The sequence below is a fragment of the Coloeus monedula genome (genome assembly GCF_965178545.1).
Source record: "Coloeus monedula genome assembly, chromosome: 5".
Lineage (NCBI taxonomy): Eukaryota > Metazoa > Chordata > Aves > Passeriformes > Corvidae > Coloeus > Coloeus monedula.
In genome coordinates, this window is record NC_138785.1 from 18,255,674 (window position 1) to 18,282,206 (window position 26,533).

Here is a 26,533-nt window from a genome sequence, read left to right on the forward strand (position 1 = left end):
ATTTCAAATAAAAGATATCCAACACACTTTGAAATTATATAGGGCAGAGTGACTGCCCCAGGGCACAGAAAAACCTACTGTTTGGATTGTATCCAGAAACAGAACAGGTTTACTGTGTGATGACTGGAGTTCATAATCTATCAAACACACTAGAGTGTTAGAAGCTTCTGTCTTCCCACTGTATATGCACAGTCAGTTGTCAGTGGACAATGGAACAAGCAGTCGGATCTGACAGATCCCTCTTTCCACATGGTGCCCTTTACTGGCCACTTGTGTAGGAAACTCATGCATGTGGCAGGAATCAATAAAAGACTGGCAGGTGATTTTGGTAATTCAACATTGCAGTAGTCAATTCCAGCAGGAAACTTAAAGCCTTGCTCCTCCGAGGTTTGACCAGCTTTACCCACAGCTCAGGAGACAAAAGGCAAACCAGTGCATTGCACCGTGTTTGCTACAGGGCACCTCACACGCTCCTTCGAGGTCGCTGGACAGACGGGGCCAGGGACCGGACAGACCCAAAACCCGCCCGGGAGCGACGGAGGTGTCCGCGCCCGCCGCGGGATGCTCCGGGGATGCTCCGGGGATGCAGCACCAGCCGAAACCGGGTCCGTCGCAGGCCCGCACGGCGTCGGCGCTGCCGGGCCAGCACCCCCGCCCAGCCCCCGCCCCGCCGGGACCCGGCATAGCCCCGGGAGGCCGCAGCTCCCCCACGCTCCCCGGCCCCGGCCCTCCCCGGCCCCCGCCCTCACCTGCGTGCCCGGCTGGCCCCCGAGCCAGGGCGGGCTGGCGGCGGCAGGGACGGAGCGCTGCTCCCGCGGAGCCGGGCTGGGCACGAACCCGCTCCCGCTGCCCGTCACGGGCGGCCGGGGATGCGGCGGGGCGGGAGAGGGGGCGGCGGTGCTCGCCCGTCCCTCCCTCGCTCCCTCCCTCGGCCGTGCGGGGGCCGCGGGGCGCTGGGCTGTCCCCCGCCCAGGGAAGGGCAGCGATGCGGGGCGTGGGGAGCCGCCGGTGCCGTCCAGGTGGGCGGGACAGGCTGGGCTCCTCAATGCACCCCACCTGGCAGAGAGGCAAATGCAGGGCCCAGCTCAGCTCGGGCCGCGTCCACAAGCGTTTGTCGTGCTTGCTTTCCGCTGCCCTGTGGATGGGTCTTGAAGTGGCTATCGGGCACACAGCTGCAGAGGTCCTGCAGCTCTTGTTCTCTCAAACACCACTGCACAGTCCTGCAAGGAGCTTGCTCATGTCCTAGGATATATCCTCACTCAGGCTCGCCTCAGAGTGCAGCATTGCCTGTGTTCAGCACTGACTCTTGGTGGAGTACAGGTTTCACAAGGGCCATTCTCTCCTAGCACATGCCTTTATGTTGATTCAAAACGTCTGTATTCAGGGCTTGTTTACCCAAACAGCCTGACAAACCAGGGATGAAAGGATTTTACAACAGGCGAAGAGCTGCATGCACACCTCTCCTATGGATGCTGTCAAGAAGACTTGGTCTAATGCCAACCTGTAGCCTCTAGGACACTGTCTCTCCAATTTTCTTTTCTGCAATTACCCTCTCCTTTTGGGACGGCCTATTTATAAATCTTCCTTTGGTTTCAATAGATCTCAGGGTTTCACAGTCACTGTCCATGTCTGGGATGAAGCAGCTCACATAAATTCTAATGGGACCTGCCCACAAAAGAAAAAAATATAAATAAATGTTGCTCACATACATTTCTCTACTCAAACCAGAAATGTTATAGTGATCAGCAAAGCATGTGATGAGAAAACTTGTCCCAGCAACTCCTTACACTCTGCAAGTGAGCTGCTCTGGGTTGCAGCAACTCACTCGGATTCCCTGAGGCAGTTTGTCAGCACCCTCTTCTCGTGTTGCAAAGTTCATAAGAAATGCAGCCAGGAATCCAGAGACTGCTCCCTGTTTATGGTACACCAGGGCTGTGGGGTCTTGCTCTTTGCTGGTAAAGTGTAAAAGGTAATGGGTACAGCAGGGAATTCATCTCCCAGGAGCCTTTGGAGAGCAGCATTCCAGACCAGAAAGCAGGCACTGCAGGACTGAGGTCAGCTGCAGGGCACTCATACCTGCCTGGGCAGGTCCAGCTGTCACACCTCTTCCAAAAATTCCTTAGACGTATTACAGAGCCTTCTTTTGCCTTCAGAACTTGTTTCAGAGTAGAAACATGTTTGGATTAAATTAGGGATGCTTTGGTCAAGCTAGATTAGAACGTCATTTGATACAAGTTATCTCGAAAATTTGGAAAGCTTGCAACTTATTTTTGTTTTATTGTGAAAGAAAAACTGTGCAATCATATCACACAAGGCCTTTATTCTATAATACCCACTGTCTTATCTGCAAACTGCAGGGGCAGCAGTAAACCTATGAAGCACAACAGGGGTGGCCTGCTGTTAATCCTTTCCATTTGTACTGCTGTCTTAGTGAGAAACAGATGAGACATTTATTGCCATGAAGTCTTGAGGAGCAGATGCTTGAAAAGATGGGGATTCAGACTGCACCTTTCTGCTGCTTTCATGTTTTGTAGCAGAATAAAATTGATGGCGTTAAATGTTGCTTGGTTGGTGTTTGGGCTTTTGTTTGTTTTTTGGTTTGGTTTTTTTTTTTTATAGAAATCAAACAGGGATTAGAAAATAACAGTGCTTCTGCTTCTTTCATGCCTTGGGAAATATTTCTTTATTTTAGGAATTTTGCTCTTAATTTTGTGACTAGCCTATTAAATCAGTAATCTAGAAGATGGACTTCAACCTGAAACACGACACAGTCTCACTTGCCCACAGTACTTCCAGAAAGAGTGTTTTGTTTGGGGTTGATCCCGTCTTCCCTTCCACCTCAAACAGCAGTCTTTTTACTGTGGGTGTGAGGTTGTTTTTGTGGTTTTGGCTCATCTAGTACCATAATTAAAAATCAAACAATCAGAAAAACATTGTTTGAAACCTAAAGCACATCAATTATCTAAGCTCCACTGCTGTCAAGGAAAAAAAAAAAAAAGCAAGCATGTTTTGTTTGCTAAAATGTATAAATTGTGAAAAGTTTCAGTAGCTGTCATGCTGGCTTTGTGGATTTGTCACCCAGCACCCCTTTCTGCACAGAACTGTAAATAAATACCTCAAGTCTGTGTGTGAATTGGCCTCTTGCACACTGGGTGAGAGAACCATTTTTGGGACAACACCCTTGGCGAGAGGCGGTGCTGCAGTCCTGGCTTGAGGCTGGGATCACAACAGTGGTTGCTCAGAAGGCAGCAGATAACAAGTGAGATCCTGCTTTTCTTTCTGTCCCCGCTTGCCAAAAAAAATCCTCCTCCTCAGCCTTGTGGGAAAACCAGCTTCTGATCCTGCTAAAATGATCACTGGGCAAAGTTCACCACATTTTACTGCCTCTCTTTAAAACTGACTGACAGGTTGAATGTTGCTAGGATGCCTTGAGCAGCCTCTTTATGCAGATAAGATAACAAAGATTATGGCATACGAGAGAGGGACTGTATGAGGGAAATGGCATTGCTTCTTAATTCCCAAACAGAAACCAGTCTTTTAATTACATGAAATAATGGATATTTATTTGCCATCTTCTCCCCAAATAATAAATAAGCCGTTGAACACGGCCTTATTCAGTGTCAGTTCACTCACCAGCCCTCCACTTGGCCATAACTTCCTCTTGCCAAGATACTCTAACACCTGAAAAGGAAAGCATAGCAAAAGCACATCTGGCACTTCAATTGCCCCAAACCCTCAGTTCCACCACTCTCACTCCGTTTGATTAAGGATGAATACACTGGGAGCAGTGAAAGATCCTGGAAAGAAGAGAAATGCCTCAGAGCTTCTGGCACAGGTAATTTTGCCACCTTTGCTGTCTTCTTCTTTTTCATTTCATTGAGAGCAAGCACCAAACCACAGAACTACTCATTGCCCATCTTCACAAGACACTGAGCATCATCCCAAGGTCAGCTCAGGTATGGACTGTGAATGTGTACAGTACTGGTAGCACCCTTTATGCTGGCCTTCTACATCCTGAGTCTAGAACAGCTCTCACTTGCTGTCCTCCCACACCACAGATGAAGAACTTCTCAAAAGCAAAAAGGAATACAAATTGTGGATACCCATTACAGCAAAAATTATGCAAACTCATAAGGCTTTAAATGGAAAGAAATACAGTAGATTTTTTACTCTGGTATTAGGATTCAATTGAGACCTAGCACACTTGAAAAGACACAAATCTTTTTCTAGTTCAGCTATCACATTTCACAGCATCTTGTTTTTTTGGTTACTTTTTGCATGCAAACATTTTCTGGTTTTGACCCAGGTCTCATCTTTACATTGAAAAATTCTCCTGTGGGACTCTCTGTCAAGTTGCAAGTTTGAGCAGCCAGGTTAAATAGCCACAGCTGTGCTTCTGAGCACTTCCTTTTCCTGCCCACTCTCCAAAGAGATGCATCTCAGTTCAGCATCATTGGTGGTGGGAATATAGTCCTGGACTGTGGAACGAAAGCTCACCAGGAGGGCCTGAGGATCATCCCTGCCTCGAGGGTGTCTAGGCCTGGAAATAAACCCTTTCAGCTCCCTTTGGACTTTCCTTCCCTGCCACTTTGGTCTCTTTTCATTTCTTTTTCCAGCTGCTCATCTCAGTGCTGCATTTCAGTTTTCTGTTGGGTGCAGACATCTGGTGGTCGAGCTGGTGATGGCAGCTGAACAAGGGAAGCCAAAAAAAGGAGGGGTGCAGGGTCTTTTTTTTCTTACGCTGTGGCCTAGTGATAAGAAAAACAAGTTCTGATATGCAGCAGAGATTTACTTTCAGTTTTGTTCCCCTTCTACCTTGCCACTCATTTTCTCCCCTCATCAAGCCTCAGGACTTGCTGCACCTGGGTGTTTAGAAGAAAGGGCAGACTGTGCCCAACAGATTGCAAGTCACTCCTGCAATGCAAGTGTGCTCAGAGCTGGAAAAGAGGCTTTTCCAGCAGTGCAAGTGACACCTCCTCAAGCAATATCTGGTACACAGATGCTCCACAGGGCAAAGAATGGCTTCAGCTGGTCCTGCCAACTGCAGGTAACGGCACCTCACTCCTCCTTGAGACAGCCAGGAGCAGTTGGCAGCAGGAGCATTTCCAGACAATGTGTGTGGTCCTTCCTGGACCATCTCCATCTGCCTGCAGCCTCCTGTCTTTCTTCTTAGATACATTTTGTGTATGCTTTGGCTGTGCAGCCCAAAAGGGGGAAAGAGTTACACATCGCTTTGTTTTACTATGTGCTGAAGAACTGCTTATGCAAGACACAGATCCTTCAGTGTACGACACACCTGGAAGGGTATTCAAGCTCTCCCACTGAGATACTGTGCAGGTAGGACACATATGGAGAGTATTCTGTAAATTGAAAGAAATATGTAGGGTCAAGGACTACTCCATACTGCATCTACTAAAGGTGGGATCAACCCTAATCTTACCTTTTCCAGGAAGCACAGCAAAGAGTGAGATCACTTCATCTGAGAGGAGATGAACAAAGTGCTGGAGGTGCCTGGTTCTTTCCAAGGCCTTAAACTACATGTGCAACACCCTGGCTTCTAAGTGTGACATCTGGTGAGTCTCACTATACAAAGCTCTTTTGCCCAAAGAGTCCAAGGCAAATGTAACTTGACACAAAAGACTGATCTCAAGAACGAGAAGATACTCCCTACCTCTGGCTCTGGTCTGTCTCTATCTCTGTTCAGTGTTTCTTTGAAACTTAATGTGTTTCCAAGACAAGTCATTTCCTCAACTTCAGACAATTATTTTCATGACATTTTGTTTTCAGATGTTTGTAGCTGGAAAGGCAGGAGCCAGCCTGTTGCCATGAGCTTGTTTACATCATATAATTTGTTCTACAATCAAGTAAATTCCAAATTGTAAACTAGATGACTCGTCTGCTTACAGGAGGCTGTGGAAGCAATGCGATATCACACTGATACCTGAATGTGAAAGCAGCAAGAATGTGATTCAGATTAACATGGTGAGAGACAGCACTTAGAACTGATGTTTTTGCATTTGACCAATGACAAGGTTGGGAGAAAGGGGAGAGAGGGAGAATAAATTTATCCAAAACCATTTTAATATGCTCATTGGGTTCATTCTCCAAGTATTTGAACATTTGTTTCCAAAAAGTAAATATGTGGATAATGGCAGGCTTGCTGCTTTTTTCTTTAAAAAAACCTAGAGCTCTTTTTGGGTTTGCATCTCTCCTGCAGTTACAGGAAAAAAAAGGAATTACAAGATAAAATTTATGTATATATACCACATATGGCCAATCCCAAGAGAAACATTTCAATGAGTGCAATTTTGACTCAGTAAAATTACTGGGGGAAAACTGATCACAGTCTTGATGCTTTTTTTTTTTTTTTTTTTTCATTTTCATTTTACTTTGCCCCCATCTCAAAATAACTGAACATTTTCAGTCGGGCAGTAAGCAAGATAACATCTGTGCTGAATCTCATTTCCTTTACTCCAAAGAAGTCAGCTTTCCAGGTGGTGCAAAACAGGATGCAGTGCCCTACCTGAATTGCTGCTTGCTTTTAGTGTTATTCCAATTAAAATGTACCTATTCCAAGGAAAAAACTCAGAGAAATAAGGTTGTGTAGGAAATATGCCCCAGTAAAATTCATTATGATGCTTAATTCCCATTGGCTTCACACCCCATGCCAGCAGAAGTTGAAGAGTACGCAGAAAAAGCAGTTGCTGGTTGCTGGCTATGGTCATAATCTAAACACATTTCTTCTTGGGAACCTTCACTCTGATTTCCTCATCCCATCCCACTGGTATCTCTGGATTTGTTCCATTTGTATCACAAGAGGGCACCCTGAGTCAGACTGAAGTTTCCCATCCACATCTTGAAAGGCAAAAGCTGAAGCCAGGAAAGTCCTTGGACTGAAATGGGCTTTTGGGGAGAGGGGCACTGCAGAAAAAGCCACCAGGGAACAGCAGTTGCACCTGCAGTGTCAGCGTCCTCTCTTTGGGTGGGAGGGATGAACACTCACTCTCCTCTCCTCCACTAGGAAGAGGACCCCTGCAATTAAAAACTGAATTCAAAAGTAGCAGACTACAAATAAGGGCTTTAAACAAAATAACCATGTAACATTTGACTGAAAATACTCTCTCAGTCGTGCTGGAGATAACTGAAGTGTCTTCTTCCCTTCTTTTTACTGAAAACCAGCTATATACTGATATACCAACTGATACTCTTCACAAGACATTGTGTAACTATGACTTCCCAAGGCAGTTAATAAAAACGAAAGAGTTTTCTTCTCTGAGAAGAAAAGCAGCATTTAAATAATCCAATCAAGTATGCTACTATTATACGAAATGAAATTTGTATAGACGAATAAATAGACTTAAATAAATTCCCACTTCACTTCTAAAGGTGGTGACTGACTGTTTCTTAAATGTAACAAGAACCTAACAGCACATCAACGGAGGTTGTGCTGTGTCCTAAAAATCTGCATTATGAAATCAACCACTTGGGATGAATGTGAATTTGATTTTGTAGGAGGAAAGGAAAATTCTGTATCTGTTACAAAACGAACACTGTGATGCACTGTTCTCATATACTTAACCTGTTTCTTGAAACTTAATCTAGTAATGACATACTCTGTGAATGTTGCTCTAGAATGTATTTTCATTAATCTTTTGTGAAATACAGCTCAACATGTACTGCAGTTTTAAATTTTCACTGAACCTGTTGAAACATTCACAGATCAGGCCTCCTTAATGCTCAGTCCTTCAAATTCAGATTGGATCTTCAAATGAGACTTGTTCTCTGTGAGGTTGCTTGAGTATGTAATGCTGTAAGTACTTTTTTATGGGGGTCAAACAGCCTCTGAATACTAACTCTGCTTGTTATCAAACGGAGTCACACAAGAATCAAGGAGCATCACCTGCTACTTCCTCTAGGCCTGATCCTGAACTGCTAAACAGAAAGCAGTACATGTTTGCTCAAACAGAAATTAAGGAAAAACATCAGAGCAGATTGTTACCGTAGCAACCGCAGTAGGAAGAAACACGTTGTATATAGCCCAATACTTCTTTTACCTCATGTTTCACATGCAGTTTTTCTAAACTTTTCTTACTAATTGCTCAAATTTTACATAAACTTCTGCTGTCATACTACTAGGTTACTCTTGTTGACATTGGATGTTATCTTCTCTTAAGCCTGGTAGCAGATACAGCACACCTCTGACTCCCTTTACAAGAGAGTCACCATGGTTTTTCTGAGTGGAGCTTTTCAGGCAGCAAACCTGAAATTCAACATATTCATGTCAAACAAACTACTGTAACTTTTATTGCTTGCACTTCTTCCTATCCAATACTGCCAGCCACAGTTACGTGATATGCCTCAGGAAAGGGGTGCCAACCAATTTCTTACCAGATCCTCTTCTAACTTTTTTAATGGAAAAGCAGAATTCAACTCTCTGAATAGTCTGGAGAAGAAAAGGACAAGGGAAAGTCTAACTCCTTCCGAAATAGCTTTCTCCCAGCCCTAATTATTTCTGACTTCCTACATACAACCTTCTCCCAAGAAAAACTCATTTAAAAAGCAGTGAGGCGTTCCACATTTAAATGCTACTGAGTTGTCAGATAATAAGGACTGGTTAATGCCAGGAAAGTTATTTAATCTTTTGACCACTAGGCCAGACTTGGGGGCCTGCAGAGTATCCTGCTGTAATACCAACAGATATTTTGCTTGGTTTATTGGTCCCTGGAATACACCGGCTCCAGATGATGCTTTCCCCTGAAGCTGGAAGTCCACCTAAAAACTATTTCCCCTTCCAGGCTCTGGACTTCACAACACAGGGGAGAAAAGCACTAAAAGAAAGGAGATAATCCAGCCTCATGGGGTCCTTGGCACTCAGACTCCTTTGGCTATATAAATAACTGATGAAAAACAGCTGCTTTATTCACATTATCTTTTGCATTTTTCTTCCTGAAAAGTAATCTCCATGAAAGGATGACACCATATTTACTTGGCTTATAGCAGGACATCCTTTTGGGTCACACTGTAGCTAAGACTTTCTAATAAAGGAGAAGGAAAAAAGTCATATTCCACAAGAGCTTTATGCAGAACAGTGTAACGACAATGAAGTGTCAGTGGCCATCAAATGATGCCCTTGTTGGCATGAAACTCTCACTTCTAAGTTTACTGAACTTGATCAGTTCTTTGAGTGTTGAAGTGTCAGCTTAGCACGTGCCTTCCCTTTATGCAGGAAAAATCTGCAACCGAGATTAGACAGAGGAGCTGAGAGAAAAAGCAGACATTGGTGCACTACAAAAGGATTATTCTTACTATTCTTCCAGCAAAAATACTGCAGGAAGCCCACAAAAGAGCATACTACACACAACTAGTAAGGAATGACAGGGACTATTCCCTAGAATAACAGAAGTCTTGGAAAATGAATAATGTTTTGCCCACTAGCTTATTTGTATATTTTAGTGCTGGGTCAATGTCTTGGGGTGACCTTATGATGTGTATCCCATATCGCTGCCTATGCCCAGAAATTAATTCCTATGTCTTTCTATGCCTCTAAACTGAGACTGAGAGGGGGAAGGAGAAAAACTGAGCAAAACTTATTCAAAGCAGTTTGCAGCTTGTTCAAGGTCACACAGAGATAGCAGGGGTTTTTTTCCCCAGCTGTGGCAGGGGAGAGAGGAAGCACCCGGCTTGCTGCTTTCCAGTCAGCTTTTGGCCAGTTGTTTCAGTTTCTTGTTCTCCGGAGAGAGACTGAGAGTTGGACTTTGTTTTTCCTTCCCTGGAATTCCGGATTTTCTCCCTTTTCTACTGGGCTGCTTTCAACCTCAGAGCACATCGGGAGGACTTTCCATCGGGCACAGAGGGCCTGGCCCTGGCCCAAGCCCCAGCTCCGAGGAGACCAAAGGGAGGACTCGAACACCTCCCCAGGTTTTTCCTCCACAGTGAGACATTTTATTATTTAGCCTTATTTTCCTTTTCCCGTGTGTTTGTTAAATAAATAGTTTTATCTCCTTCACTTTCTTTCGAGGAAAATTTATTTTTTCCCGAACCTGGTGGGGGGAGGGGTGGTTGTGCCTTCTCTCAGAGGATATATTTCTAAATTTGGCCAAACTGGAACAATCAAGTACCGGTTTTAGCTCCGTCAAGAACAGTCTGTCTGGGCAGGTTGTCAAAAAACCAACACAAATGCAAAATATCCATGTGGATGTAAAGGTTCTTACTTGTTCTTTTAGACATGACAGTTGTAAATAGGCTCTTGCACATTTTTGCATTCATCTGACTGTTCATGATGATGGTATGGAGATTTTTCCAAATAGGAGGTCAGGGAAACACCTGGACGGTAAGGACAGGTATTGATCTTGTGGGCTTAGCCAGACATCTATAGAGTCTTTTGACGAAGTTGGCTCACATGTGTCTGTAAGAGGCAGAGTTTTTGTCTCTTTCTTCTCATGGTACAGTGCACCACAAAGAAATACACAATGTTTGACCCATTTGTACAGGACACTTCGGTGTTGCCTCTGCCTCCATTAAGCACTGAGCATCTGTCAGCACTGAGCTGGGATTTTCAGCCCTGCCTGAACACTCAGCCTGTAGAGTTAATGAGTTCTTGTAACTCCTCATTTCTGAGAGTCTGTGATGTTTCCTTTGCGAGCTGCTCAGCCGTGGGAGAATCAGTCCTTTTCTCTCCCATTTGCTATGGACAGGTGTGAATGGTTGTTCCAAGCCACTGGTTCAACAGCCTGACAGGAGCTCGGGATGATGAGAATTAAAGCCCAGCACGGTGGCTGCACCAAGTGATGGAGCAGAGGGCACAGAGCATGGTAAGGCTCTAGCATGAAACACTGACTTAAACAATGGCTGAAGGAGTAGCTCTGGCTTGCCAGAGGTTAGGAATTTGCATTCCCCTTTCAAGCACCAGGCATAAGCCTCAACAACAGGGGAAGGATGTAGAGGGGAGGATGGGAAAGATCTCACCTGATGAAAGCTGAGAGGCAAGTCTGTGCACAGCAGAAGCAGTCTTCTCCTTTCCAAGAGTTGGCCTCTTCTTTCCCCTTCACCCCAACTCAGGGAATGGGAAAGGAGGAGAAGAAACCTTTGTCAGGGCTTGAGGCCCTGGTGCTAGTCCTTGTGGAATATGTAACTCAGTGACTTCCAGCACCTTGTACCAGCAAACAGGCTGTAGTTAAGGACAGTATCCCTACTCATGAAGGCTGCTTCAGCATGTTACTACAGAATTCAAAATTAAAATATTTGCCTGAAAAGGCATAGACAGAACACAAAAACCACCTTACCTGAAAATTCAAGAGATGCAGTGCAACAAATAAATAAATTTATTCTTACATTTTTCTTTTTTTTAATAACAGTAGCAGAATAATTGCAACTAGTTTTTTTTTTTTTTTTTTTTTTTGGTCAAGTATGTACTTTGCTTACTGATATTTGCATCCAAGGTGATCTACAGCTACAGCTTTGTTTTGTATTTTTTTAATCAGGTTCCTCTCGGATAGATAGAGTGACTAAGTACTCAGAGATACTAAAAACTTACTAGGTGTGTAACACAGTGAACTACTTCACAGTCATAAACATAATCCCTAAAGCAAACACACAGGAAGACTGTTTTGTTCATAGCTGGAGTTCAGAAGAAGCCTCATTTTTTCTTTTTGGCATCTTGCGATTTCAGTCAATAGAAAGTAGAGATTGCATTCTCCACTGTTACCTTTTCAAAAAAAAGCAGGTATAAAAATTACTCAGTAAAAACATACTCTCATATTTCAACATAGTTTGTATGCCAGTTTCTCAAAGACTGTTCTAGAAAAGTCAGCTTGTTCAACCTAATATAAGAAGAAGGTAAAGTATTAAGAGTAACAAAACTGCACAGTAAAAATGTCTGTAGCATGTAGTGGTTAGCTGTAAAGAAGTGAACAAAAGAAAAAGCCTCCCTAGAAGTTGTAGAGCTACATAGCTACTTTTTATAGAAGGTGTATTTTCTACCACAGCCTTGATTTTTATTACTTTATATTTTTAAAATAACTTAGAATAATAATGAGTTTGCCTGCCAGCAGCCAACTCAAAAACACATTGGAAAAAGAAAAAACACCCAGCCACCATTGCAGTGGTAGGGAGAAATTCTCCTCAGCAGCCAATCTGTTGTGTCCAGTCCTTTCCCTTCTTAGCAATCCCAAACTTTGGGGATATATTCAGCTTATTAGGAATGGGAGCTCTTCAATGCAGACTTGGGTTTCACCGAAAGGAATGGTGAATACTTCACCTCTGTAATCTCCTGTGAGTCTTTGTAGCAGCTCTGCAGTCCTTGTAGCAGCAAGCTGCAGCCAACTGAAAGGAAATAATATTCCATCCAGCTGTGAAATGATTCACAGGCAGCATCTGAGATCTTCAGATGATTCTCAATCAATACTTCAGCCTGAATCCCAGCTGAGTGGGCTGTGATTTTATCTCATCTGTTAGATGGGAGAAGCTGCCTGTTTGTTCTTGAATTAACTTCTTTCATCTTTGCTGCGGTGATATTGCAACTGACTGCACATCTTTCATCGTTCTGAGTGCCACTCAGTGCACAGAAAAATAAACCAAGCCGTGCCCCCTGGCAATCCATGTAACACAGCAACAGCAGACGTGGTGTGCTCTAGACTCTGCCCAGAAGCGCTGACCTGGAAGGCAGAGGGAAATGCAAACGGGTAAGGACAATCATTAGAATGATGTAAATCCTCTCAGACGGAGTGGCTACAATAAGGAAGCCATGAAATGGAGATTCGTGTTACTACAGATTCTCATCTTGTCACCCTGTGTAATGTGGAGTGTCTGTGCCCTGATGTAACTCTCTTCCTGTCTTCTCCTCAAAATGAGTGAAATCAATCAGATGGAATTGTTACATCCCCCTGCCTTAATGGCTCATGCATCCTTCCACAATTAGTAAAATCAAAGAGTTGATGAGGCTGCATTCCAACAGCAGAAGAAAAGCCAAAAATATGATTTTGCTGAATATTTTTTCCCCAGCCTGAACTCTAAGTTGTTAACTGGTTTCATTAATGCATTTGCCCCAGAGTGATCTTTATGCAAATGTCAGCCCTGTCTGAAAGGCTGGTGCAGAAAGGGATGCAGTAGCTGTGAAAACATCTGTGAGGAATCTCTGCATAGTACTTGTGAGGAAGTGGGGATTTCTTGGGAGTTTAGAAAGTATTTTCTTCCTTCACTGAGTAACACAAGAATCTAAAATACAAAATTCCTTATTCTAATTCCCATTTCCTAGGGAAAAGAAGGACTGAGAGGGTTTAAGATAAAGACTGATTGTTCTATTTTTTCCAAGAGTCCCAGACTGGAAGGGGGATTTACAACCATGCTGTGCCCCATCTGTTGAAACACATAACATGCCATTTGGTTTTAACTGCTGGATGCTTGCTGTGTATCCCATTCTATTTATTTATTGATCTGGGTAACCTCTGACACAAACCTTAGTGTCTTCCATCTGTCCTTTTCAACGTGGTTCTCGGGACTTTCGCTTTCATAGGAAGCCAAGTAAAGTGCTGCAATCAGAAGCAAATACATTATGTTAGGCCTACTGGCATTTTAAAATTTGCTCTCCCTGCAAAGCAGACTGAGTTAAATGAAGCAGGCATACATTATCCATCCCTCAGATTAGGGCTTCAGAATCCCATTAGGAAGTATAGCATTGCTTATAATTGCACCCAGACAATGCTAACAAACTGTGCATGAGAACAAAGACTGCCCTGAGGGGGGAAAAACCAACCAGCAGAAACTCAAAAGCACAAGGAGAAGAAAGCACTCAAGAGAAAATAAAATGAGCCCAGGGACATGGTGCTTTGTAAGTAGCCAGTGAAGTCCCTGTTTTCTTCCTTTAAGCAGCACCCTGTAGTGCAAAGTATCCTGAAAGTCCATATAAATACATTTCATATGACATTTAGAGGCACCACACCAATTTAGTTCATTCTATTTCAGAATCAATGTTGATTCTCACAGACTATATGCACATAAAAGAAAAATCTTATCTTCTCTGTCATTTGTAAGGGAGGAGCATTTTTTCTTGCCAGACAGAGATGTCTCAGGACAGTCTTTTCTCACTGTGAGGAAGCCACAATTTAACATGGAAACAGATTAAGCAGCAGCCAGTGACACCATCCCTGCAGGAGCCCAGAGTTCCTTACCATCATCGCTGAAGACTGGGACAGTGAGCAAGTACTGCAGAATCTTCCAATCCCTTTCAAAAGGACACTCCACTTGCTTCCATGTCATAAATTCACTGACTTGTTTTGCCAATTCCCAAAATTTCTGTCAGAAGATGAAACAGAAGAGGTGCTATATATTGAACAGCATTGCTTACCCTGAATATTTTTTTAAAAAGAGGAAGAGATCTTGGTTTGGAGACCAAGGCTTCAATTGCCCTTGGCTTTTACAATAGAATTGAACATGATCTAACTCAACAACTCAGTTTCTAACTTTTGTGTTCCTGTTTCAAACTGCAGTAACTTCCCACTCCTTCACCTTCTTAAAACTGCTGTTATTTGGGAATACAAATACAGTAGATCATGAAGTGCACTTAGTTTTTTTCAAGGAGCTGGTAACACTCCTTATGCCCAAATTTAAATTTTGATGATGCTCATGCTTCTTGTTTTGCAGTGACATACATTGTGATTTTCACATCAGATGCTTAATACTGACATTTCAAAATCCAGATGTTTCCTGTCAGTCAGCAAATCTGAAATGCTCTATTTTCTTGCTGGAAATTTATGCCAAAAATAAACACTCCCCATGTAGTGTGCTGATGTCATTAATTGATAAACTCTTTCAATAGAAGTTTAACATGCCTCAAGTGCACACGGATTCCTTGAGCAAAAGGACATTCCAGCTCATTGCGCAGCCTAGTTTTAGAACCTTTAGGCTAATTCAGGCCTATGACTACAACTGAAATGTACTGCACATTTGTGTGAATGACCCAGGCTTCTTGAAAACTGAAAGCACCAGGAAACAAATCAGATAACAAGCATGAAATATGGGGCAGAAGACCTACTGGAACACAAGAGAGTCAAAACTCCCTCACTGCTGCTCTATCACGTTTTTCTTCAGAGACAATCTGAGACTTACATGCATGAAAATACTGCCTATGTATCTTGTCAAAGGAGGAACATTTTATGGGAGGAAATAAAAGATAAGCCCTAAAATACTAATTTAAATGACTTTGTCATTAACTGTAACAAACCTGTGAATTGAAATGTTGAGATGAATTTCAGAACTGGGAAGAAGTTCTGGCTTTTTTTTCCCCACTAAAAAAATTGTGAATATTGAAAGTTTCTATAAACACTTCATCTTTGATAAAACTGCTTTTTCCTAACTACCCCCACCTCCTCTGAGAAGTAACAGATATACTCAAATTCCAGGCTATGTTTGCTCTCCCAGATTTCAGCAGAAGTTGGACTGTGATCTGCCTCAGTTTTCTGTTAAAGGGGCTGACCCTGTATTAAAACCCCACTCGGTGCTCTACTTACCTCAAAATTGACATGACCATTTGGAAGGCGATTGGCACCACCCTCATTGAGGAAGTAAATATCTTTGATCAACAGGCTGAAGAAAGGAATCACGATCTAGGAAAAGAACAGCTTTATTATCAGTCTGGTCCTGAATCAAGACACAATGGTCTACAGAGAAAAATGAAAGGAAGTTAGGTGATACAAAAGTTAAGCAAAATACTGAAGGACTAAAGTCTCTACAACTCTCTTTCACTACACAAAAACTGTGCATTCACTACATTTTAAAATACAGGTCTCTCCACAAAGTCCTTCCTTCATTTATTTCTATGCCATGCCCCTCTTGTTTTCATTTTTTTCTTCTTCCTTGTGGATTCCAGGAGATAAATGCTCAGAGGAACCTATTTCATACATGTAATTCCTGTAGGGTATCTCATAGTGTAGCTTTCTCTCTTGACAGGACTTGCTTAGTAAACGAAAGCAGATGCACATTGAAGTAGAGCAGGGAATATTGGGGTAGCAGCACAAATAGTTTTTGAACTACACTTCCCAGAGCTCATGCCAGTCATGGCAACTTGGTACTGACTGGCTTGCAATGAAGCATTTCCTGCCAACTGAACAATGTATTTTCTTTGGAGAATGATGGAACATTCTTACTTTCTTAAAATGGTTCTATTTTATTTTTTGTCCTGTGGAAGTTTTCACAGCTACACATCCTTGTTGCAACTGGGGATGAAACAAATACCACTTACTGTTTCCATGGAACACTTCACCGCACCACATTTCACTACCTGTAAGTTCTTTCTTTGCAGTCTTAAATCTGACTTTCCTCTGAAAAGAAGTAAGCCTCTTACATTTAAATTTCTGGTACTTTGAATGATATGTGAACAGATCCTTAGGAGTCAGAAAGACATTCCATGTATAACAACAGTATAGACCAGCAGACTGCATGTGGATTTGCTTCATCTGCCCGGAGTGTATTCCGTGAACTCCAAGATCACATTTATTAAACACAACATGACGTCCTAATATCATAAGGAGTTGATGAGCAACTGCTTCCAAGTGGAGAGCAGCTAGGAAGCGATTTGATTCATTTCCACAAGAACTACCGCTGAGATGCTGCATCTAAAGACTGTACACAGGAAGGCAATTCCACAGCTCTGTCTAGATTTGAGGTTTAGAATACCTTTTATGAGTAAGTTTTAAAGTTTTTCAGCATTAAGCCATGAATTACTGAAAGTTTAGCACAAGTAGCAGCTATAAAAACAAATTACTAGCAACCTCATGTCAGTTCTTAGCCTTTCCATTTGTGTTATGGGTTTGTGAGATACAGGTCTGTGTCAAAAAAAAAAAAAAAGAAAAAAAAAAGGCTAAGGCTTATTTTATTTAATAATCAAGCAATTATTTAATGTTTGGACTTTCAGTCAGCACCAAACTATCTGGCAGCTTTTTACAAGCCCACCAGGGGTAGAGTTGCTGAGAATCAGAATTCCAGGATGAAGGTTTACCACGCAACTTAACAAGCACATTTCCCTTTTTCCCTCTGCCAAGTCATGTGCAAACACACCTTCTCTCTGTTGCTGTGGGCTGTCAGGGACCTCTGAGTGGCTCCACGCAGAGCAGTTCGGTAATTATAGAAATTGCTAGAAGGGTCCATCTGATGCTACAAGGCATGAAAAAATACAAATAATGAGATACACACAATCCTTTTTCAACTGAGCAACTCTTACATAGGAAAAGATCTTCTGAACAGCCCCACAAATACAGCTTGGCAGAGGACTGCAGCATCTCTCTATCTGCTCATTTGATCAGAAGAGAACTTCATTTTAAAAAATGTCCATTCAGCACAATGAGGGATCCAATACAGAGTCTCCTGGATAAATCACAAACTCATACAGTGCTGCATCTGCATGATCTTTGACCAAAGTCTCTACTACCTGAAGGTAACTGTCAATCAATTTTTTGTTGTTGTTATTTTTAGGAGGTGGCTTTGGGAATTAAAAAACCCAAACAACCAAACTTCAATTTTCTTCTTCCAAATCAAAAGAGCAGCAGTCAGCTGGACAATTCTTAATGTATCTCCTAGAATATCCACTAAGAGCACAAAGATACTAAATGAAAAGTCATAACAAAACCAAACCCGCATTTTAGAGCGGTTAAAAGTAAAATGGTATTAGCAGCCTCCTGTCCAAATATTAGCCAAACTTACCTCAAGAATATCAAATTTGGCTGTCTTCACTCTTGCCCAGGTTTTCTTTAATCGAGACACAGGACTCATGTTCATGCCAGCTTGATATAAGAGAAAGAGATTGTTGGAGTATTTAAAAGAAAAAAAATCTTTCAGGTAGCTAGGACTAGTAAGTATTTCTAAAGCAAAGAATCTATTACCAATAACAAATATTTTCACCAGACCTACTCAAGAAACCAGAGTCATTGTTTTCTTTAAATTCCAAAACAACGTTGGAAACGAAATTTACATCTCTTACAGAATGAAAGCTCTAAAAAAATGCTATGACATTATTTAATGTGGACTTGATAAAGCATATATATACAGTAGAAAAGCTCAATGATCATTCTGAACACCATCTCTTACATACTTCACTGAAAACTACACATTAACTATGAAGAACAAATAAAAAATTCCCAATGTTTTCCTATCAGATTTAAAGGGGTGTGGAATTTTTAAAGTAGTAAGATGTGATAGAAACAATGGAAGACATCAGTTCTCCATATTACAGGGAAAGTTACTATTCCAATTTAGCAATTTAGAAGTTGGTTTAAATAACTAGGGATTTAAGTCTCTGAAGAGTTGCAATGAAAACTTTGGTTTATACCAAATTTATGCTACACACATAGCGCTACAACAGTGTTGAGCAACTTCATGCTGCTGACCAAGCTAAGCAGTAGACTTTTGTGTGAAGCACTCTGCTTCCTTTATCCAGACTCAAACATGGATCAAATAATATCTCAGTGCACATACTTACAAATAATAGCCATTAAGGAATTGAAGTTGCCAATGTTAAAACATTCCCGCGCCACATCGATGAAATATTCTATCACTCTTGCTCTGTGCTTCTTCTTCACAGGCTGCAAGAGATGCATTTGTAGGGTTATGCTCAGCAGGAAACAGCACTCAGACACATCCCCCTGTTAAAAGTCTTTTCCATATGTATCACAGCTTCACACTGTCCTTTACGTGTAGAGGAAGCCACACCACTGTGCTCAAAAGCATTCAGGACAGCAAAGACAAACCAGATCCTGGGCAGGCAGAGAGCAAGGACAACAGGCAAAGAGGTTCTGCCAAGAAGAAGGATATGAAGAACAGCAGAGCAGAGCAGAGGGTCAGCCAGAGGAGAGAACGTGCCTCAATTCACAAGGGGCTTTCAAAAGAGAGAACAGCAGGCCAGACACACTCCTGCACCAAGAAGGGCTAGCCCAGAATAAATCACCACTGTCACACGAACAAGGCTGAGGCACCAGTATAATGCTGAAAACACTGAACTTATTTCCTCTTCAGATGTGCTCTGACTGCATCCAAATGTGAACAGTCACAAACTGAGCGAATGAAAAGTCCAAAAGGCACCAAACCTGAAAAGGCTTCACAGTTTTAGATTACTAAACAAAACCTTTCAGCACAAAAAGTCCTTGCTCACCATACAGATTTCTGTTGCAACCAAGTAACTGAGCCTGTTAAACCACTCCACATAGGCTTCAAGATTGCGAGTCTTCTTTCGATCTCCATAGCAGCTCTACGGACAGAAGAAAAATAGCAACTTTTAGCACAATTTTTGTCTTTTCCCTACAAGACCTTTTGGCTTCCTGCCTTGCCATTCCCAAACACTGTCAAGTAACCAGGAATAACTCAAATTACCCAAACTGACAAAAAGCTTAAGAGGGAAAGCAGCAGTCATGTGTAACTTCCTTCTGAGCTGGTGGCCCAGTAAAGCACCCGAGCAGCCATGTGGAATCCACCATGTGCTTTAAGTCCTACCAGGATGCTTTAAGGACCTAGGAGAGACTTAAGCAAACAATCAGGGCTAAGTATCTGCATAAAGCTCCCTTGAATATGAACACTGTTTCAGTCCTTACTCCTGTCCCACTGATAGAGTAAATACAACACTAAGCTCTCTGCAAGTGCAGCAGGAAAACAGAGGCCAGGCACATTATGTTTGGCTGTTGATGACATATGGACATACTGCATCCTAACTTTGGGAGATCAGCTATATCATTTTGATTGGATTCTCCCTTTCCTGAGCAGTGCTAGTCTGTATCATCTTGGAATCATTCCCACACCACGTCTCAGGGCTGCCTAAAAAGGGGTGGACAGGAGTTTCAGTTATCTCTGTCTGCAAAATCAGTTTCAGAGACCATCTGACTGAACATCAAACTGTAAACTTGCATCATTCTATTCTGTTTGTCATTTTAAGTTAATTCAAGTTTTAATGGACTGACTTTGTCACAGTTTATTTACAGAGGTTAAGTCATCTTGAAAAACATAAAAATTAAGTAATTTTGAAAACAGCACTCAAGGAGATGACAACTCCATCACGGCTGGTTAAAAACACTGCATGTTTGCCCTCCATCTCACATAGATCTAGAGCCCTCTGCGCCCTTTTTGTTATGTCTGCTCTACCTGCAAACTGCCCCATGTGCCACTTGGCTGCAAAGAGCTCAGTTTACTAAAAGGAAGAACAGGTGTTGAAAATGAATAATGCAGAAGCCAAAGTTAAACTCAGCGTCTTCCAACTGTAGGCCGCGTACACAGCCTGGGGAAAACATTCACAGGATTAAGTTCTCCCTTAGCTTAAGGCCAAAAACCCAGGAAATGTGTTCATTTAAGTCAATATGTTGGCTGAGCTCTGGAGCTTCAGGAGTTGTCCTCCAGAAAGAAAAAAAAACATTAACAAAATGTTTAATGGGAATACTAAAGCTTGTTTTCTACTGATCCTCATTTATTGCTGGACCTCACTTCCAGCTCATGGTGCACCTGATGGTAAATGCTGCATTTCAGAGCTGCTCCAGATCTGCCCCATTACCTTGTCATTACTCAAAGGATCCTTTTGCACAAACGCCTGGATAAATTCTTCTGGTCCAATATAATTGAGTCTCTCCTAAATAAAGCAGAGAAGCAGCCAAGTCATATTCCCTGTTTACCTGCACTTCAAAAAGGGGGAGGATGAAGTCATCCTTGGGAGCATAGTAACTCACAAGCTCTATGTGTGTCAGCTGCTGAGCTAACACATAGGGATCATTGCAGACTGTGATTATGTCCCTCTGGATGGACTGGGGCTTGGTCTTTAGGAGCGTGAGGCGATCTGTGGATGTGGTGGCATCAATTTTTGCAAGCACTTCCTCGTACTGGGTAACCGCGGCCAGCTTCCGAATCAGGTTCTGGAGGAGCTGCTGCACGTTCTTCCGGTACACCTGCTTTAACATCACACAATCAGAAAACACTTCCAAAATGTGAGAAGACAGCATTAAAGCCTGCATGACACCACAACAGATGGATGCTGATACCTGTATTTGCTGTCAACTTGTATGCTCTATTATGTGAATTTGTAATATTAATGTTTCATCAGGCCAAAAGGAATCCAGCTGAGGGTTTAAACAGTGATTGTCTCACAGGTTCAATATTAACTCAGTTGGCTCAAGGAACAGCAGAAAAGATGTGTTCAATCCACTTCCTGAAAAGTACCAACCACCACTGGAGGAAATACAAGAAATGAAAATACTCCATCTTCTCCTGCTTAAGACCACAGAAAAAAACTAAGTATGTGGCCATTCAGTGATGAATAAAAGGCCTGCTTCTCTCTGCACCAAATCAAGACCAATTTCACTGAAGTCAGAGTTAAAGCTTCCAGTGAATCTGAGGAAAAGGAGAAGATAATAAAACCATCTCTCTCTTTCACCTTTGCAAGCCTTTCCATGTAGTGATTTAAGTTAACAGGAGTGACAATTTTAAGTAGGAGCAGGACTCAGCTCTTAATACACAGATCTGTGCAACCAAGGTGGTTATGCTTCCAAATTCCACATATCATCCTAAAGCCATTAAAGCAAACCCTAAGTGGCTTCAAAAAGGATCATCCAAAATCTACTGTCTGCACACTATAGTATGATCAGTCCAAGGCAGAAATATTTCCTTTATTCTGAAGAATTTGTCCTTTCCTCCAAAGCTTTTTCCAAATATGATGTTTTGAAGTAGCAATGTTAGTGTGGTGAGAGGTTTTTTTGTTGGACTCTTACTCACAGCTCTTAAAAGAACTGGAGTACAATAATTCAGGAAGTGGAATAAGAAGCTGTAAGTAGGACTGTAATGAACAGGAGTAGGAAGCTGCTTCTTCTGTATCCTTTAAGGTAATGACTCACAAAAATCCAAGTAATCTGTAGAAAAGCAAGGTCAAGGAAGTTGCCATTTACTGTTCCAAGCAGTTCACAATAAAACAAGTCAATTTACTGCAGCACTTGCTTTCACTTTGTCTTTCTAAAGGAAAACTCAAAGTCAAAAAGCCCTCAAAGCTACAGCTAGAAAGGATTTATAGTTCTCTGCAGAGTAAGATTGCTCCCTCTGCACATTTTCTAGCAGCTTTGTGTATCTGCCTTTCCCTTCAATACATGATTTCACTGTTTAAACTGTCTGCATTGCCAGAAACTTCCCTGCAGACAACCCTTCCCTCTTCTCATTTCACTCTTCCATCCACCAACTCAACTTCCTCCGGGCTAGACAGTTCTTTTTTTGTGAGCCAGTGAGTATTTTTCAAGTGGGTGTGAGCCCTCAATCTTAACTACTTTGCCTTGAACTGAACTTCAGTTTCTTACCTTGCTATGAAGGCTATCTACAAACAAAGCAACCTGGCACCCCTGGAATGAGGGCACACCTCTTACCTCTTCCCAGTCCAAAGCTCCCTCGAGCTATCCTGCAACCTTCAGCTTGCACATCAAATTGGTTCTCTTTTTCATTGGTATTTCATACTGCTTCTCACTCTCTTGTCCCATCTTTTTTCAGCCCTCCCCACTTTCACAACATCAACATGTATTTCAGCTTCCAAATTCAGTTTGGGTTTGCTCTTTTCCACACTTGTGTACAGCCTCTCAAGACCTTTCCAGGTGTTTGGCAGCACTCTCAGCTCCTCCCAGTCCAGCTTACCTCCACGCCTGTTAATGTGCTCTTTGCTGCCTCATCCACATCATTACTCAAAGGCTTATATAAGGAATACTGGTCCCTGAGGAACACTGGAAACACAATGGCATTTAGCAATTGCTATTTGTGTTTATGGTTCTTCCAAATGCCACTCCAGTGTCTTTTGCAATTGTAGTATTATGCCAGCTACACAGGATCTGCTTACTGAAACCTCGTTAATTGCCTTTCCACTAAGTAAATATAACCCTTGCCTTTTGGCAGAGTTTATTTCAGTACTTAAAAGACAAGCATCAGTTAAGCAGCAAAATATTTCATAATACCCACATGGAACTTTACTTCCATCTGAAAAGTGGGGTTTAGAAAAAGGTCAGGTGATTTCCTTTTGTGGTCCATCCACAGGAAGGAATATGACAGACTTCCTCTGAGTTGATACTTTAAGCTCAAGACAATTCTTTCTGGTCCAGTCCTCTTTTGGAAATTTCTCCCCAAACCTGCTATAACTTTTCCATTGACCTACAGGTCAAAGGCCCGATTCTAATACACCTTACTCAAGAAATGATCAACATTGATAGGGATTTCTCAGCTATTGTCCTAGCTAGCTTCTTCCAAGCAGCATCACTAAAATGACAAACACTAACATCCACCAAGTTGTGCCTGTCTGCACAATGTGGGATTATGCTGTGGGCTTAGGGAAGGAGAGAACATTGCCCATTACTTTGGAAAAGATCTGCTTATGCTTTATGGTTTTGTCCTAGGCTTAGGTACAGACAGAACTTTTTGCCTACCAGCACCTTCATAATAAATTTTCTTAAGCACCCAGAGCCACACCATGTTATTAACAGCACTGTCAAAGCAGTAAAAGGAATGCCTCTTTATCCAATAACTGTGTGCAGACAACTTACCTCATCCCCACTGGTTATTCTTTGTGTCAACTCCTTTAAGTTCCTCATCATTCTTTCATCTCGGAAATCATAAGGAAAAGTCTCTGTCCACTCAGTCAACAACTGTAGGATTTTTGGTGCAATTTTTTGTGTCCAGTTCTATTTGGAAACAGTAGTGAGGAATGTTACATGTAACAGCAATGCAGGAAATAGCTAACTCAAAGGAACTAGAATTCTGTTCTGGAGGACACTGTGGAGCATAAGGGTAAGAATGTCAGGTAAATTTCTGAGCTTAACTTAATTCAGCATTGGATTACAGGTCAGAGCCAATGGTCATGGAAGCCAATGAAGAGACTCTCATTGGCTTAGCTGACCTGGAAATTAGGCCTCAGGTGGGTGGAAGTGACTCCTGTCATTATCAGGAGCGTCTCAGCGCAAGGCATTGATTAGAGTTTCCACAACTTATGACTAACCACCAACAAAGAAAGTGCTAAATTTCATTTGTGCCAAGACTTACGTATGCACTACACCTTATAGTAAGAAACCTTTGTACAGAGAGAGGGAGTGGTGGTGGGAGATGTGGTGGTCAGAGGCTGCCTTGGGCATAGTGACCACTAAATGATTTTTGATTCTCAGTGAAGTAAGGAGGGGGGTCAATAAAACCTCTGCCTTGGACTTTCAAAGGGCAGATTTTGGCCTGCTCAGGACACTGGTTCAGAGATTGTCTTGGCAAAACAAACAGTGCAGCAGAAGCAGCAGCCCTCATGGAGGACAGACTGAGCAGTGTGGAAATTCCCCATGAATCTCAGCGAATAAAGAGTCAAATTCTAGCTGCCTGTGTTGGGTTTTCAATCCGTTCAATCCTGCTGAGGACTCTCTTGAATAGCAGCATTTTGGTTTGGGCAGGGATCTGGGAAGCCCCTGAGGGTGTGGGATCTTACCTTGTCTAGGCCAGGCTCGCTGAGTCTCTGCTGCTCAGTGCACAGGTGGCAGACTTTGGCCATGAGCTCGTACGGGTGCATGAAGAGACGGGAGCTGAGAAGGAAGGTGAAGATGTACGTCCTCTGCAAGCAAGAGGAAGACAGAGAAAGGCATAAATTACCAGCATTTTTTATATTTTCTCGAAATGCCTTCCTGAAAAATCTGCTCCTGATACTTTCCTATCTGCAGAACAAAACTCTACATGTGGCTGTGCCAAAAGCAATTACTACAGAGGTAAGCATTTAATTTAACACTTATCATTGCTCCAGAACCAGTATTATAAGTTTGTGCTCGAGCCAAGTTATGCAAGATTAAACCAAAACAAGGCAGGGCAGAGGTGGTTTAGCTCTCCTATTGCACATAGCCTTATTGCAAGCTCATTACCTGAAATTACTCAGGATAAAATTTAAACTCATCTTCTCTTGCTCTACAGTAAAGCTTTATCTCCTGGTTGAAAGTGGAGGGAACTGCATAGCTTAATTTTACAGAATAAAAATCAGTAACTCATTCTGAGGTTACAAGAAGCAGATCCTTATTTTGCTTTGTTTTTCCATATATCATGATTTGAACTCAGTGTGAGATGGATATTCAGAATATCCATTCCACGTTCCTCCTTGCCAGTAGTTAAGTATCTATGGCACCCACTCTAGAAAGACTCTACAATGTTATGGCTCTAGAAATTTGGAATAAATCATCATGTTTGACCAAGCAGTGTCTAAATTGCTACATATTTGAAGTTTACACTAAGCATTAATGGACAAGCTCTAGCTTAAGTACAGTCCTGTGCTGCTGTTAATTCTGATCCAAGTTAAAAAAGATTCTGTCTTGGAAATGTGAACAGATCTATGAAATAACAGAAGCTGAATATAAGCAGAGTTATGTCTTCAGCAGGAGCATGTCAACAAGCAGAGCTACAGTTTCATCACCCACCAGTTATCCCCAACTGCCCTTTCCTGCCACCTTTTGATATCATTCTTTTTTATCTTCTTTTCTAAGAATTATAGAAAAAGTCTCCGTGCATGGGTGTGCCTAGAAAGGCCAAAAATTCTCAGACGACAAATGTCCTGTTCTCACATCCAGCCTCTGCTGATCCCAAATAGTGTGGTACTAGTCCAATGTTTTGGTTGCTAATTGCACAATACAGGTGGACCTCAGATGAGCAACGGGAAATGTGCATCAAAAATTGCTTGGTTTTGCAATAAATACTTTCATTCTGTCACAACGGTGGTCATGCCTTTCTTTTCAGCTTGCCTGGCAGATTTTTGAGGATCAGTGGTACACACAATCCATCAAGCATCAAGCCAGTCTAGGTGCATGCTTTATAAATGAGTCACCAGGGTTGCTCACCTTACAACAGGAGTAAAAACGCATTCGACTTCCCAGGTTAGGTGAGTTATTGCATGCTGCACTCAGGTAATGCACATGTTATCACTGCTGGGCAGCCACTTGAACCCTTTCCTTAGCCATTGGATGTGACACATTCTGGTTTTGCTGCACATGGGAAAGTTCCCCTTTAGGAGATGCATCAGGCCTGGCCATACAGTTAGCTGGGTGTGTAACTTACATCAGGATAATAATCCACATTTGGTACTAAGTGCTGGATCAGAGCTTCCAGAGACCCCGACAGGAGATTGTTGTCGTGGTAATAGAGCCCTCCACAGTTGTCCTCTTTTGTCTGATACAGGTTCCTGTTGCAGCTGCTGCTGTCAAACATCGCTGCAAAGGGAGGTGTCTGTGGCATCTTTCCCTGAGGAGACACACAAAAGAGATAAGGGATAATTCACAGAAGGTACAGTGTAAGGGGTTTTCTATCTTCCAGAGGTAGTACTGCACTAGGAAGAAAAGCCAGTGTCACACCATGGGTTACTTGCAGACTGTTTTCAAGCCTGGAAAGTGCCAACACAGGCTTTCATCACTGCCTGTCACAATCGCCAGGTGCTTCTTTTCTATCTTGCTGTTTCTTTATTAAAGGACACATGAGACATGCAGGCTAAGAGTTAGAAGGAGGTACAAGAATCCTGATAGGCTTTGGGAACTCTGACTTTCATAAA

At 42.4% G+C, this 26,533-nt stretch overlaps 1 protein-coding gene across 1 annotated transcript; it reads right to left on the bottom strand.

Annotated features, from left to right (window-relative positions):
* Positions 1-399: 399 nt before the first annotated feature.
* Positions 400-26,223, bottom strand: RASGEF1B (RasGEF domain family member 1B; the record flags this gene model as incomplete). The annotated part of the gene is made up of 13 exons (XM_082281284.1): positions 400-1,135; positions 13,454-13,526; positions 14,166-14,289; positions 15,504-15,599; positions 17,050-17,145; positions 17,692-17,771; positions 18,467-18,569; positions 19,136-19,231; positions 20,519-20,593; positions 20,691-20,906; positions 23,523-23,660; positions 24,443-24,565; positions 26,047-26,223. The coding sequence occupies 13 exons, from the start codon at positions 26,221-26,223 to the stop codon at positions 400-402; spliced, it is 2,133 nt and encodes a 710-aa protein (XP_082137410.1).
* Positions 26,224-26,533: the final 310 nt, after the last annotated feature.